This window comes from Vombatus ursinus, unplaced genomic scaffold (assembly GCF_900497805.2).
Source record: "Vombatus ursinus unplaced genomic scaffold, bare-nosed wombat genome assembly UNPS02000580.1, whole genome shotgun sequence".
Taxonomy (NCBI): Eukaryota; Metazoa; Chordata; class Mammalia; order Diprotodontia; family Vombatidae; genus Vombatus; species Vombatus ursinus.
In genome coordinates this window covers 28,574,505-28,588,166 of record NW_020940358.1, presented here as the reverse complement: position 1 = coordinate 28,588,166, position 13,662 = coordinate 28,574,505, and the positions used below count along the sequence as shown (strand labels likewise).

The following is a 13,662-nucleotide window of genomic DNA, read 5'->3' as shown; positions in this document are numbered from 1 at the left end:
ACACACACACACACACACACACACACACACACACACACACACACACATACACACACAAGGGTAATGATAGCACATGCCTGCTGGAATCAAAAGATTTATTAACCCACAGTCTGCTGTTGCAGCAGCCCAGACATGCTGGTCTCCAGCCATCCACAATGGGAACCCCATGGAAAAGGGTGGCGGGGGAGGCATCAAAGCTGAACTGTGGAGCAGAAGCAGTGTGGCACTGAGTGCAGGGGTCACTACTACCTGCCTGGGACTACTTCCTACCTGAATAGCCTTGGACATGTCACTTTAATGGCTCTGGGCTTCAATTTCTCCATCTGTAAAATGAAGGAATTGGACTAGATGACCTAAGGTCCCTTTTAGTTATAAAACCTAAAACTAGATGGTCCTAGTCAGACCACAGGTGCTGGCCCTGCTCTGAGATTGGTGATGAAGCAATGAGTGGTCAGGTTTGAGAAGAGAGACTGCTAAAGTGCCCCCTGAGGCTTTGTCCCTCCTGTAGGGAGATTCAGGGCCAAGAGAAACAAAACTGCAGACCCTGCCCCAGGAGGGTCAGCCACTGCCCCTTTGGCTGCACAGGAGATAGTCTCAGCACCAAGGTTTGCTGGTTGGGGATAGAGGATCTGGGTCCCAACCTTCCTGGAGCCAGGAGAGGCTGCTACATTTTGCCCAAACACATCATCCCCCCATAGACAGTGAGCTGGTGTTGGCAATGTGGCAGCCGTGAGGCCTCACACTGAGCTGGAGAGGGTCAGTCTCTTCAGGGTAAGGAAAGGCCTGGAAATAAGACTAGGAAATGACCATCCTGGACCCCAATGGCTGTGCTTAAAAAGAGACAAAAAGGCAAGTGGGACTGTTTGGGATGGCTTTTCAATATGTGAAATAAGGTGAAAAGATTAATGAAGCATAACAGTGGGAGAAATGAGAAAGCAGGATAGCAGATCTATCATTTTAAGAAGGAGAGGAAAGGAGGATGGTTTGTATAGCATTTCACTGAGAGAAGGAAGGAAGTGCAGTGGCATATTTACATCCACAAGTCCTCTTGGTCAAGTCCACTAAAAAGAGAGTGGGATGATTTCTCTGGCCCTTCTGAAATGTGGTGTGGACAGTGTCCTATCTTACCTTCCACCTCTCCCCACATCCCCCTAATTCAATCGTTGCCTATGTAGGTCATGAGTAGATTTGTGCAGTGGAGGCCGGCAAGCATTAGCAGAAAAGCAGGAGAGAGTTAATTTCTGGAAGGCTGCATAGTTTTCTCCCTCTGGTACCAACTGCTCAGGAAAGGTCTGGCCTTTTCCCCAAAGGCTCCTAGCAAAGGCTGGGGTTCCAAATTAGGCGGTGACCAAGCCCCATATGGTTCAGTCCAAAGGGAAGCACCCACTGCTAGCTGCAGGCTGCAGGCTCTGCACCACCATCTTCCTCATCAGACTGTGCCAAAGGCGTGTCCACACCATCTCCAATCAGGTCTGGGCTATTAAGTTCAGTGGAAGAAGAGGAAGAGGAGGTCCTTGACATGGTCCTGTCTGATGGGGGCCTCTGCAGGTTCAGGTCCTCTGGGTGGTCACCTACACCTAATCAAAGAGAAGCACTGGTCAGTAGCCAAGCAGGGCAAGACAGACCTAAGGAGTATTTGGTTTCTTAATAGTGTGGTATAAAGGGTTCCATCTGGGCAGTGACCCTTCCCCACTAGGAGCTTCATTGGGACCAGTATAAATCACACATTGTGGGACAGCTAGGTGGCACAGTGGATAGAACACCAGCCCTGAAGTGAAAAGGACATGAGTTCAAATCCAGCCTCAGACACTTATTAGCCATATGACCCTGGGCAAGTCACTTAACCCCAATTGCTTCTTTAAAAATTTTTTAAAAATTAAAAAAACTAATCAATCAATCCTACAATGCACAACTGTCACTCCCTATAACAGGGGTTCTTAACCTTTTTTGCATCATGGAACCCTTGGGCAGTCTAGTAAAACCTACGGATCCCTTTACAGAATAATGTTTTGAAATGCATAAATAAAGCACATAGGATTACAAAAGAAATCAATTATTCTAAAACATTGTTACCAAAATATCAAGGATCTCAGGTTAAGAACTCCTATCTTAGAACATGGTTATACCAGTTATTCAAAGGTTTTTCTCCCACAGGTTTACTTATTGGTATAGTTGGAAAAGCCATGAAGTGGGAGTGGGTACCAGCTCTGCTATTACCTCCCTCCCTCTGTGACCTGTGGGGGATCACTTCCCCTCACTCGCCCTATTCTGTAAAATAGAGAGACTCTCCTTTTAAGTCTGACATTCTACGTCTCATGTCCTTCACTAAGTCCTCTCCTTCCAGCTCTGATATTTTGGAATTCTAGGAAAACAGGTTAAACTGAATCCCAAGAGCAAGAGGGGGATAGAGGAGCTTGTTGCCTGAGTGATAATAGGAGGAGAAGACTGGGAGTCCTAGCCATGTCAGTAATTGTATTTGCTAATTGTATCCTGCTTCCTCCTCCTCCTCCTCCAGGCCTGAGTCACAGAGCCCAGCTGCCTGCTTTCTGCAGCAGGTGGGGCCTCCCAGGGGGTGGGGGTGGTTCCAGCGCCATCCTGCCACTGCCAGGAAAGGCGGCTTGCCAAAAAAAGCTTCCCCCACCCAGGTGCCAGGCCACTCAAAATTCTCATTAGAGCTTCATTCTTGGGTTCCTCTCCCTGAGGTCATCTTGGGTATTCTGAGGTGGAACCAGCTCTTCTGGGTCTGAAGCCAGTCTGCCACTTACTCTCTGTATGACCTTGGACAAGTAATTTTCTTCCCTCTAAATAAAATGAGAGCGTGGATCTCTCAGACCTTTTTCAGCTCTAACACAAAGTGTCTGTTTCAGTTCAGTCCTTTAGATCCATAGGAGGAGAACCATTACTCAGGTTGTTGGGTGCTCATTCCACAATATAACCTTATTCTACATGGAGAAGGTCCAAAAGGCAATGGAGAGCAAACAGGAGATGAAGCCAAGGAGACACACCACAGTCCCTGCCAGCTGCCTCCTTTTCTCTATACTGCCCAATCTGGCTCTGTAATTAGCAGGGCCAGAGGAAGAGTGGAAGGAGGGCTGGCCATCTGTTTATTTTACAATTAACAAAGGGCAAAGGAGCCTTTTCCTGAAAATTTGGCAAAGGAAAACTCAAAATTTTTAGAAACACTGCCACCACCTCCTTACCCCAGTTGTCCCCAGTCCTACTGTTTCCCAAAGCTTGAACACACAGTCCAGTCAGGGAGATGGAGAGAGATGCCTGGGCTTGTCACCAGGATAACTGCGCTTGGGTAGCAGCATACACTGAGCTGGGAGGCATCTCAGAGTGCAGTGAGGCAACTGGTCCTGGAGCAGGAACCCTGCAAATGCTGCACTGTCTGACAAATAGGCATTCAGCGCCCCCCTGAAGTGGAGGAGGGAGAGGGAGAGGGAACTTCCTGCTTGACTGAGCCTTCCCAGTGACAAGGAATAATAGATGATAGTTATGATGATGATACTTAGAAAGATTTAATATTTGCAAAGTGCTTACAAATATTATTTCATTTTAATCTTCACAACAACTGTGAGAGGCAGGTACTATTATTATTCCCAGTTTACAGAGGGGGAAATCAGACAGAGGTTAAGAGACTTACCCAGGGTCACACTGCTAGGGAGTGTATGAGTCCCAATTTGAACTCGGGTCTTCTTGACTCCAGGTCCAGGGATCTATCCATCTAGCTGCCTCTAGGGAACTTACTAGCTCATGTAATTAGGAAGCTCTTTTAGGATCATGGAATTCTGAGCTGGAAAAGTACTTAGATAGAGATCAACTAGTCCAACTCCCTCCTTTTAAATGGAGGAAACTGAGGCACAGAGGGGTTAAGTGATTTGCCCAAGGTCACATAGACAGTAAATAGTAGAGCAAGGACTCAAACTCAGTGTTTTTGTTATAAACCACATCCCTACTTCCACTGGTCCTAGTCCTCTCCCTGGGACCACAAAGAACAAATGTGTTGGATCTTCCCTAAGACTGTCCTTAGGATACCGGAAGACAGCTATCGTTCCTGCTCCAGCCCTCTAAGTGTTATCTTCTCCAAACTAAACATGTCCATGTCCTGCCACTGCAAATTCCTCAGTTAGAAGGAGGACTGTAGAAGCCATAGGCCCTGAGGGGAGAAGACATACCAGAGATGGTGGGTGGCTGTGGAGTAGGTGGGAGCTCCTCACAGGGCAAGAACACATCTGAAGCATCAGGGTCCCCAAAGTCAATCAATTCGGCCTGCTCCAGTGTGTCCACATTCACTTCCATAGAAGAGATGCTGCCTATGGGAGCTGGGAAGAGAGGCAAGTGAGTTACATGGAGGACCCGCCAATTCCACTGTGCCCAGGAGAAAAGAGCCAACTCTGTACCCCAGATTCTTCTTACCACACCAGTCCAAGCCACCCCTTGCCAGGAAGGGCTCAGCAGTGCCGTGTACCACATCTGGAGACAAAAGACATGGACTTTGGGCTCTTCCACTGACTCACTATGTGACTTCATCTCTCTGGGCCTCTGTCTCTTTATCTCTAAAATGGGGGTATTAACACAAGCTACCTCACAGGGTTACCATAAAGATAAATTTAGATAACTCATGATGATTTAAATTGCTCTATAAACAACAAAGTGCTTTGTAAATGTCAGCAATTATTATTAGACATGTTTTTCTTTTACTAAAGATTTCAATCTCCTACACTGAAGACAGTTAGAAGACATAGGCGCTTTTTTATGTGTTTATCATGTAATATGATAATAAATAGTTGTATGAATAACAATAATAATAACTCACATTTCTATGGTATTTCTGTGTTCACAAGCTGTTGCCCTCACAACAACCTTAATGAGGAAGGTAATGCAAATATTCTTATCCCTGTTTTAAATGGGGATGAGTAAGCTGAAGGGAAGTGACCTGCCCAAGCCTTAGGAGCTAATAAGTGTCAAATTCTGTATTATATAGTGTGTTTACTGTTATTTGTTTTGCCTTGTCCTACACTCCACTGTAAGCTTTGTGAGGGCAGAGAGTTTTATGTAAACTCTGGCTCTCTCCCAGCACCTTGGACAGTGCAACATTCACAGCAAGTCCTTGACAATTGTTTAATGACTGGTGAAAGGAGCTTTCCTTTGTCTTTGTATTTCCAAGGGGACTTTGGAATTGCTCCAGAAGGGAACAAAATGCAGGCAAGGAGTGGATCAGGGAGACAGGGAGAATCCAGGAAAGACGCCAAGGATAGTTCTGTTCATTCAATATATCTATGTTAACAAATGTTTGTTGAACTGAACTACCTCAGAGGGGATCTGGAACTGATCCACCCTCTACGACACTGGGGAATCAGGAATAGCAATTCAATTCCATCCAAATTCAACTAAGGTTTATTAAATAACTGCTTGACACAGAGTCTTTGGCTCTGTGCTGAGGATACAATGATGAAGTAAGTCAAAATCCCTGCCTTCAGGGAGCTTACACTCTACTCTCATGGCAGATGGAATAAGTACACAAGTAACTATAATAGCTACTCCCACAAAATTATTAAGTACACAGGAATGTGTGTGTGTGTGTGTGTGTGAGAGAGAGAGAGAGAGAGAGAGAGAGAGAAAGAAAGAGAAAGAGAGAGACAGAGAGAAACAGAGAGAGAGAGAGAGACAGGGAAAAAAAGAAAGAGAAAGAGAGAGAAAGAGAGAGAGATTTCAGTGACCTGAGAGATGTGAGGAGGAAAGATAATCTGGGAAGGCTTGAGAAAGAGGTAGCACCTGTGTTGGATCTTAAAAGAAGATTCTAAAAGGTAGAGATATGGATAGAGGCTATTCTAGGCTTGGGGATCGGTGAGTATAAATTCAAGGAGAAAGACATCCGGTTTGGTCAGAGAAGGCACAAAGTCAAGGACCAGGAAGTAATGTTGGACTCAGGTCTTGGTGTCAGATTATGTAAGGGTCATAACAAGCTGATGAACTGATCCTGTATAGGCAGTAGGGAAGAGATTTAAAAGAAGGTCAGCCACCAAGGTTGAGAGGCTAAGGAAGGTCCTAATGCAGAATCTTCAGAAGCAAAACGAGACCATGAGCAGTAGGCTCTCAGTGGTGACCAGGGCCCTGCCTCCAGTCTTTCCACAACCAATCCATCCTTCACTCAATTACTGATCTTTCCTAAAGTGCAGGTCTAACCATGTCACTCCTATTCAATACATGCCAGTGGCTCCCTATCACCTCTAAAATCTTCCATTTGGCTTTTAAAGTTCTTAACAACTTGGTCCCTTCCTACCTTTTTCCTCTTCTGACATTTTACTCCCTTCTACATATACTATGATCCAGAGACACTGGCCTTCTTGCTGTTATTCAAATGCAACACCTCATTTCCCAACCTCATACCTTTTCATAGGATATCCACATGCTGGGAATGTTCTCTCTCCTCACCTTAATCTCTAGGCTTCCTTGGCTTCCTTCAAGACTGAACTCGAATCTTACCTTCTGCAGAGGACTTTCCTGGTCCTCTCCCCTTTCCCATAATTCCTTCCTTCTGAGATTCCCACCTCCTACTTATACTGTATGTATCTCATAAGTATATAGCTGTTTCCATGATGTCTCTTCCACTAGAATGTCGGCTTCTCAAAGACAGGGACTGTGTTCTGGCCTTTCTTGGGATCCCCATTGTACAACACAGTTCCTGGCACATAGCGAATGCTCAGTAAATACTTGCTGACAAGCAACAAGTTGGCTGGCTATCTACTGAGTGTTGTGGTTGTTTCCTTCCCCCATACCAGGATGACACACCCCATCCCCCTCTAGCTATGCTCACGTCTCCGGGACTCAAGGTGAAGATGAGATAGAGGGAAGAAGAATTCCGAGTCTTGCTGGAAAACTTCCTCAAAGAACTTCTGTCGATCTCGAAGGCGTAGCTGCTGCCTGTCCAGGGCTCCACGGGAATTGGGATCCATGCTGGCTCCTGTGGGAATAGAAAGGAGGTTAAGCCCCTCAAAGCAAAGCAATGAGGCAGCATGCAGTAGTGAAAAGAGCACTGGACTAAGAACTAAGTAACCTCGGGGTCTTGGTTCTGGCTCTGCCATTAATTTCCTGTATGAACGTAGGCAAGTCTCTGGGCCTCAGTTTCCTTATCTGTCAAATAAAAGTATTGGACTAGAGGATCTCTAAAGTTTCTTCTGGCTTTGACATTCTAATTTCTATGATTCTAAATCATGGTGGGATACAGAAAGGTTGGACATTTGCCTTAACCTTGTGCTTGGGTCACCATAATACCCAGCCTCATCTCTGGCTCCAACCTACATCCCCCTATCCTTACTTGACTTCCCTCCTGAGTCCATTTCTTTTCATCTCCATCTCTCTCTTCAGACACATACAATCTATCCTTCCATACTGAAGCTGACTTGTGCTCCCACAAAAGGGATGACCGTCCCAGGCACCGCTGGGGGGAAGTTGGCTCTGCAGAAGAAGCTGCCTCTTATTGGGGGAGGGGGGGAATGCTGCCAAATGCTACAGTACTGTGAAGTCTAAGGGTTGGGCCAGCCTGGATGAACAGGACCAGGACAAAAAGGTCTGAAAGACCTTGCTCACATTAGCAAAGCCAGGACATGAGAAGAAAATTAGGAACCTGGACATGTATTGGGATCTCCCTACATGTTTCCTCATTAGGAATAATTTAGTCTGAGCTTCTGAAATTTTCAGTTTATTCATTTTTAAAATGAAGATATTCAGTATCTGTGAGGACATCAGTTTATATACTGTAAAGGAATCCATAAATGTGAACTGTTATAAAAGTTAAAACTAAAAAATAGACTTTAGAACACAGAATATCAGTACATCCAAGGACTGAATCTATGTCAGTGACAGAAGAGATTTATCATATCAGAGATGAAAACGAGTGTAGAGATCATCTGGCCCACACACTATTCCTTTACAGAGGGGGAGACTGAGGTACAGGGAACTTATAGTCACTTGCCTAATATCATGAAGCTATTGGCAGAGTAGGTTATTTGAGTATGGGGATGAAAAGGAACTAGGGAAATGAATGCTATATTCAATTCTCCTGATTTCTCTGAGTACCTTCTTATATCTAAGAGACTTTAGAATATTAAATGTCAGAGCTAGAAGGCACCTTCCATCTTTGAAAAGAGGCACTAGAATAGTGTTCCCGCTGTCCACGGGGTTTCTGCTAAGAGCAGAGTTCTGGCTCTCTATTCCTGGTCCTAGGATGGAGACACACCCTTTCCCAGCAGTATGTCCTTCTAGGTTATCTACTTATCATCTGAAACAGCCGGGTCCCCAGCCCATCTGAATGAGATAAACAGGACCTGAGGGGCTCAGAAGTCTAGGTGAAGGCCAGTCAGGGAGGGTGGGACCCCGAAATATGGAGCTGGCAAGGGCATAGAGGAAGTCAGATTGGGGCGGGAGATTTGGCAGCAGGGAAATGTTGGGGACAGGGAGAACTGCTGTGACTAGGATCCCTGGGAAAAGCTCTTAGAGCAGCCGCCCAGGTCACCGAGCTAAAAATACCCCTGAGCCCCGCTGGGGCGATAGCTAGGGGTGGAAGAAGAGGGGGAGGGGGCTGAGCTGGGCCCAGGAACCCCCTCCCTAAGAAATCCTTTTCCATCCTCCCCGGGGGACCCCAGGCCAGTGGGAGTGTAGGAAAGACTATACATCGAAGAGGGGAGAGAGGGAGGTAGGGAAGAAGAGGGTAGAAGAAGGTGGGGGGGGGAGTGAACATTAGGTAGAAAGCCTTGTTTACTGGTCTTGGGGGAGGCGCGCATGACAGGAGAGAGAGAAGGAGATACTGACGACGCCGCAAGAACAGGGCAGGGGATGAGCTCCGGAGACCCAGACTCAGAGACAGCCAGTTCTCTTTCTCCCTCCTCCCCCACCCATAGCGGCTCCCAAAAGGCTCCAGATAGAGCGAGAGCTAAAGAATTTCCCTAAAAAAGGAAAAGGCGAGGAGTGGTTGGGGGAGGGGGAACCGAAAGACCAAGAGGGTAGCTTCCTGCTTGACCCTCAGCTGCCCGGCAGGGCCCTCCCTGTCCACTCCTCTCCACACCCAGGGCACACCTGTCCTTAACGGGGCTCTCGCCTACCTGCCTGGCAGCCCCTGTCCCAGTCCCCAAACGGCCACGGCTTCCCGATGAGTCCGAGGAGACGCTCCGGGGCCGCTTGCTCTGAAGGAACACTGCGCGTGTGCGCTCGCCCGCCGGGTGAGAGCAGTTCCGACGGGGCGGCGGCCGCGTGGGCGTGAGAGCTAGCCGGCCCCGCCAGGCGGGGTGTGGCCCTGGCGGAGACAGCGACCCACGCTCCGCCCGTCCGGCGGCGTCGCGGAGGGCTCCCTGCGGACCAGGCTAAGGAGAGTGAACTAGGAGGAAGCGGGCGGCGGAAGTGGGGCCGGAGGGAGATGGAGAGTCCTTTGGGTCTGGGTGTTTGGGATTTCCACTCTCACAATCGGACCCTCTAGCAGACTTAGCCTCCCGAAGGGACACGACTCAACATTAAGCATACCAGTTGAGAAGGCAAAAAGACAGAAAGTTAGCCTCACAGTAATTTTTCTAGCCTTCAAACAAATTGGTATCCCGAGCACAATTGACACACCTAACTCTTCTTTATATACTTTGAATACACAAGCATACTGATCGAAGGTCTCCTTTGCATTCATCAGATAAGGATACACACATGTTCTCCGTTGCACACTCACATTCGGGATAATAACTTACACTTCTCTTTAAAATGTTTACAAAACACTTTTCTCATGGCAACTCAGTGAGCCAAGGATACACAGTGTACACACCCATAGCAACCCTGTCCACACGCAGACAACATTAAAATACAAATGGCATCAGACACACTGATGCACTCACCCATAATCTCCTTTGTACATAGACACACACACACGTCTTCCTTGTACACACAGACACACGCATTTACACATGGCTTCTTAGCACACTGACGTTTCCCTAGAAGGCACAAGGCACTGAAAGGTGGAGTACACAGTATGTTCCCGGAGCTTTGGTGGGAACGTATAAGACACTGATACGAACTGTGACCCCGCCTCCCCTTACCCATTACTAGATTACAGGTGCATTGTTGCACCGAAGATGGGTCACATCCCCCTCTCCCTAAGACTCACCAGGCAGCTTCCCACTCTTCGCTCTCTGATCGACGTTGCGGGTGCACTGGGTAGGGAGGAAGCCTGAGCCAGGGCGGAGCTCCGGGAGAAGAGAGAGAGGCGGCGTCTAAACCCTTCCAGAGCCGGCTCCCACAGCTGGCCTCAGAGCGCTCAACAGCTTGGGGACCGAGACAGGGCATTGTGGAAGATACTAGGGAAGCAAGGCCTGGAGCTGACAGATTGGAAACATAGTATTAGAATATCATAGCTGGGACCTTAGCGATCATCAAATCATATCATTAAAGACCTCTGAGGCTGGAAAAGACTTTGGAGGTCACTTAGTCCGATCTCTTCATTTTAAAGGGAAGGAAATTGAAGCCATGTTAGAGAAAGTCATTTGCCCAAAGGTGACAGAGCAAGTAAGTGGCAGAGCCGGTAGAAGAACACAGTCCTTCTGACTTAGCCGGCTTGTCTCTTTCCGCTAGGATATGGTTCTTAACTTGGGGGGCTCAGTGGATAGATTTCAGGGGTCTGTGAATTTGAATGGGGAAAAATTACATCTTTATTTCCCCCATCTGTAACTGAAAAATAGCATTCCCTCCAATTATTTAAAAACATTCTGAGATTGGGTCCACAGGCTTCACCAGATAGCCAGAGAGGTCCATCACACACACACACACACACACACACACACACACAATTAAGAAACACTGCACTAAAATAACAGATCTGAGACCTTAGAGATAATGTAGTCACAGAACTCCCTTTCAGAGCTAGATTAGAGCTAGAAGGGACCTTTAAAATCCTCTGGTCCAACCCTGTCCTGTAACAAATGAGGAAATTGAAACTCAAAGCAGGGCAGTGACCTACCCAGTCATACAGTGAGTTAGAGGCAGAGCCAGGTCTGAAGCCTTGGTTTTTAGCCTTCCAGAGGAACATACTATATATACTTAGATAATATATAATATATCTAATATAATATAATATAATGTAATATAATATAATATAATAGGGGATTGTTTGAACCAACCATTCTTATTATATCACCTTAGTAAACACTTGTTTATGAAATATCTGTATGTATATATTTCTGTGTGAAATATACATACATATTATATAATATGTATATACACACACACATATAGTCAGTCAAGATGCATTTATCAGGTGCCTACTGTGTGCCAGGTACTGTTCGAGGAGTACAAAGAAAGGCAAAAAGACCACCCCTACTCTCTAGAAACTCCAAGTCTAATGTTTGTGTATGTGTATTTGTGATGCTTTTATGGAAAAAGGGACTAGATCTGTAATTTCATTCCTATTAGGGAACTTCCAAGTGAGGAATTTTCCTCTACCAATACACATCATTGATACTTTTTCTTTTTTTCCTAGTTTACAGTATTTTATTTTTTTCCAACTTCATGTCAAGATAGTTTTCAACATTCATTTTTAGAAGATTTTGAATTCCAAATTTTTCTCCATCCCTCCCTCCCAGCTCCCCAAGATGGCAAGCAATGTGATTTGGTTATACATGTGCAATTATGGAAACATATTTCCACATTAGTCATGTTGTGAAATAAGAAGCAGAACAAAAGGGAAAAGCCACAAAACAAAAAAACAAAGTGAAAATAATATGCTTTGATCTGCACTCAGATTCCATAGTTCTCTCTCTGGATGAGGATAGCATTTTCCATCACGGGTCTTTTGGAACTGTCTTGGATCATTGTTATTGCTGAGAAGAGTTAAGTCAATTATAATTGATCATTGCACAGTGTTACTGTTACTGTGTACAATGTTCTCCTGGTTCTGTTCACTTCACTTAGCATCATTTTATGTAAATCTTTCCAGACTTTTCTGAAGTCTGCCTGCTCATCATTTCTTACAGCACAATAGTATTCCACTACATTCATATACCACAACTTGTTCAGCTATTCCCCAACTGATAGGCATGCCCTCAATTTCCAATTCTTGGTCACCACAAAAAGAACTGCTCTAAGTATTTTTGTGCATGTGGGTCCTTTTCCCATTTTTATTACCTCATTGGGATACAGACCTAGTAGTGGTGTTGCTGGATCAAAGGGCATGCACAGTTTTATAGCCCTTTGGGCTTAGTTCCAAATTGCTCTCCAGAATGGTTGGATCAGTTCACAACTCTACCAACAATGCATTACTTTCCAATTTTCCCACATCTTCTCTAACATTTATCCTTTTCTTTTTCTGTCATGTTAACCAGTCTGATAGGTGTGATGTGGTACTTCAAGAGTTGTTTTAATTTGCATTTCTCTAATTGGTAATGATTTTATAGTATTTTTAATATGACCAGAGATAGCTTTGATTTCTTTGTCTGAAAGCTGCCTGTTCATATCTTTTAACTATTAATCAATTGGGGAATGACTTTTATTCTTATAAATTTGACTCAGTTATCTGTGTATTTGAGAAATGAGGTCTTTATCAGAGACACTTGCTGTAAAATTTGTCTCCCATCTTTCTGCATTCCTTCTAATCTTGGTTGCATTGGTTTTCTTTATTCAAAACCTTTTTAATTTGATGTAATCAAAATTATCCATTTTGCATTTCATAATGTTTTCTATCACCTGTTTGGTCATAAATTCTTCCCTTCTTCATAGATCTGGCAGATAAACTATTTTTTTTTTTGCTCTCCTAATTTACTTATGATATAAACCTTTATGTCTAAATCATACACCCATTTTGACCTTACCTTGGTATACAGTGAGATGTTGGTCTATGCCTAGTTTCTGTCATACTATTTTCCATTTTTCCCAGCAGATTTTGTCAAATAGTGACTCCCAAATATTTCATATTGTCTACAGTTATTTTAAATGGAATTTCTCTTTCTATCTCTTGCTGCTGAGTTTTGTTGGTAATATGTAGAAATGCTGATGATTTATGTGGGTTTATTTTATATCCTGCACCTTTGTAAAGTTGTTAATTATTTCAAGAAGTTTTTTAGTTAATCCTCTAGGATTCTCTAAGTATACCACCACATCATCTGCAAAGAGTTATAGTTTTGTCTCTTCATTGCCTATTCTAGTTCCTTCCGTTTCTTTTTCTTCTCTCATTCCCAAAGCTAAAATTTCCTGTACAATATTGAAAAATAGTGGTGACAATGGGCATCCTTGTTTCATCCCTGATCTTATTGGGAAGGCTTCTAGCTTATCCTTATTACAGATAATGCTTACTGATGGTTTTTAGATAGATACTAGTTATTATTTTAAGGAAAGCTCCATTTATTCCAATGCTCTCTAGTGTTTTTAATAGGTATGGGTGCTATATTTTGTCAAAAGCTTCTTCTGCATCTATTGAGATAGTTATATGATTTTTGTTGGTTTTGTTATTGATATGGTCAATTATGCTGATAGTTTTCCTAATATTGAACCAGCCCTACATTCCTGGCCCAAATTCCACCTGTTCTGGTAGTGTAGTATCACAGTGATAAATTGCTGTAATAGCTTCGCAAATATTTTATATAAAATTTTTGCATCAAAAATTGGGACACTAATGCATTGTTGGTGGAGTTGTGA

At 44.5% G+C, this 13,662-nt stretch overlaps 1 protein-coding gene across 2 annotated transcripts; it reads right to left on the bottom strand.

Moving 5' to 3' along the window:
* Positions 1-78: 78 nt before the first annotated feature.
* DBNDD2 (dysbindin domain containing 2) lies at positions 79-10,215 on the bottom strand. Of its 2 annotated transcripts, none has more exons than XM_027847922.1 (4): positions 10,145-10,215; positions 6,821-6,967; positions 4,179-4,325; positions 79-1,577 (listed from the first exon to the last, which is right to left on the bottom strand). In XM_027847922.1, exons 2-4 carry the CDS (start codon positions 6,957-6,959, stop codon positions 1,390-1,392), a joined length of 474 nt encoding a protein of 157 aa, XP_027703723.1. In that variant the 5' UTR covers positions 6,960-6,967; positions 10,145-10,215; the 3' UTR covers positions 79-1,389. The 2 variants fall into 2 exon arrangements, with proteins under 2 accessions (XP_027703723.1, XP_027703732.1); XM_027847931.1 differs by lacking the exon at positions 10,145-10,215 and adding an exon at positions 9,105-9,213.
* Between the last annotated feature and the right edge of the window lie 3,447 nt (positions 10,216-13,662).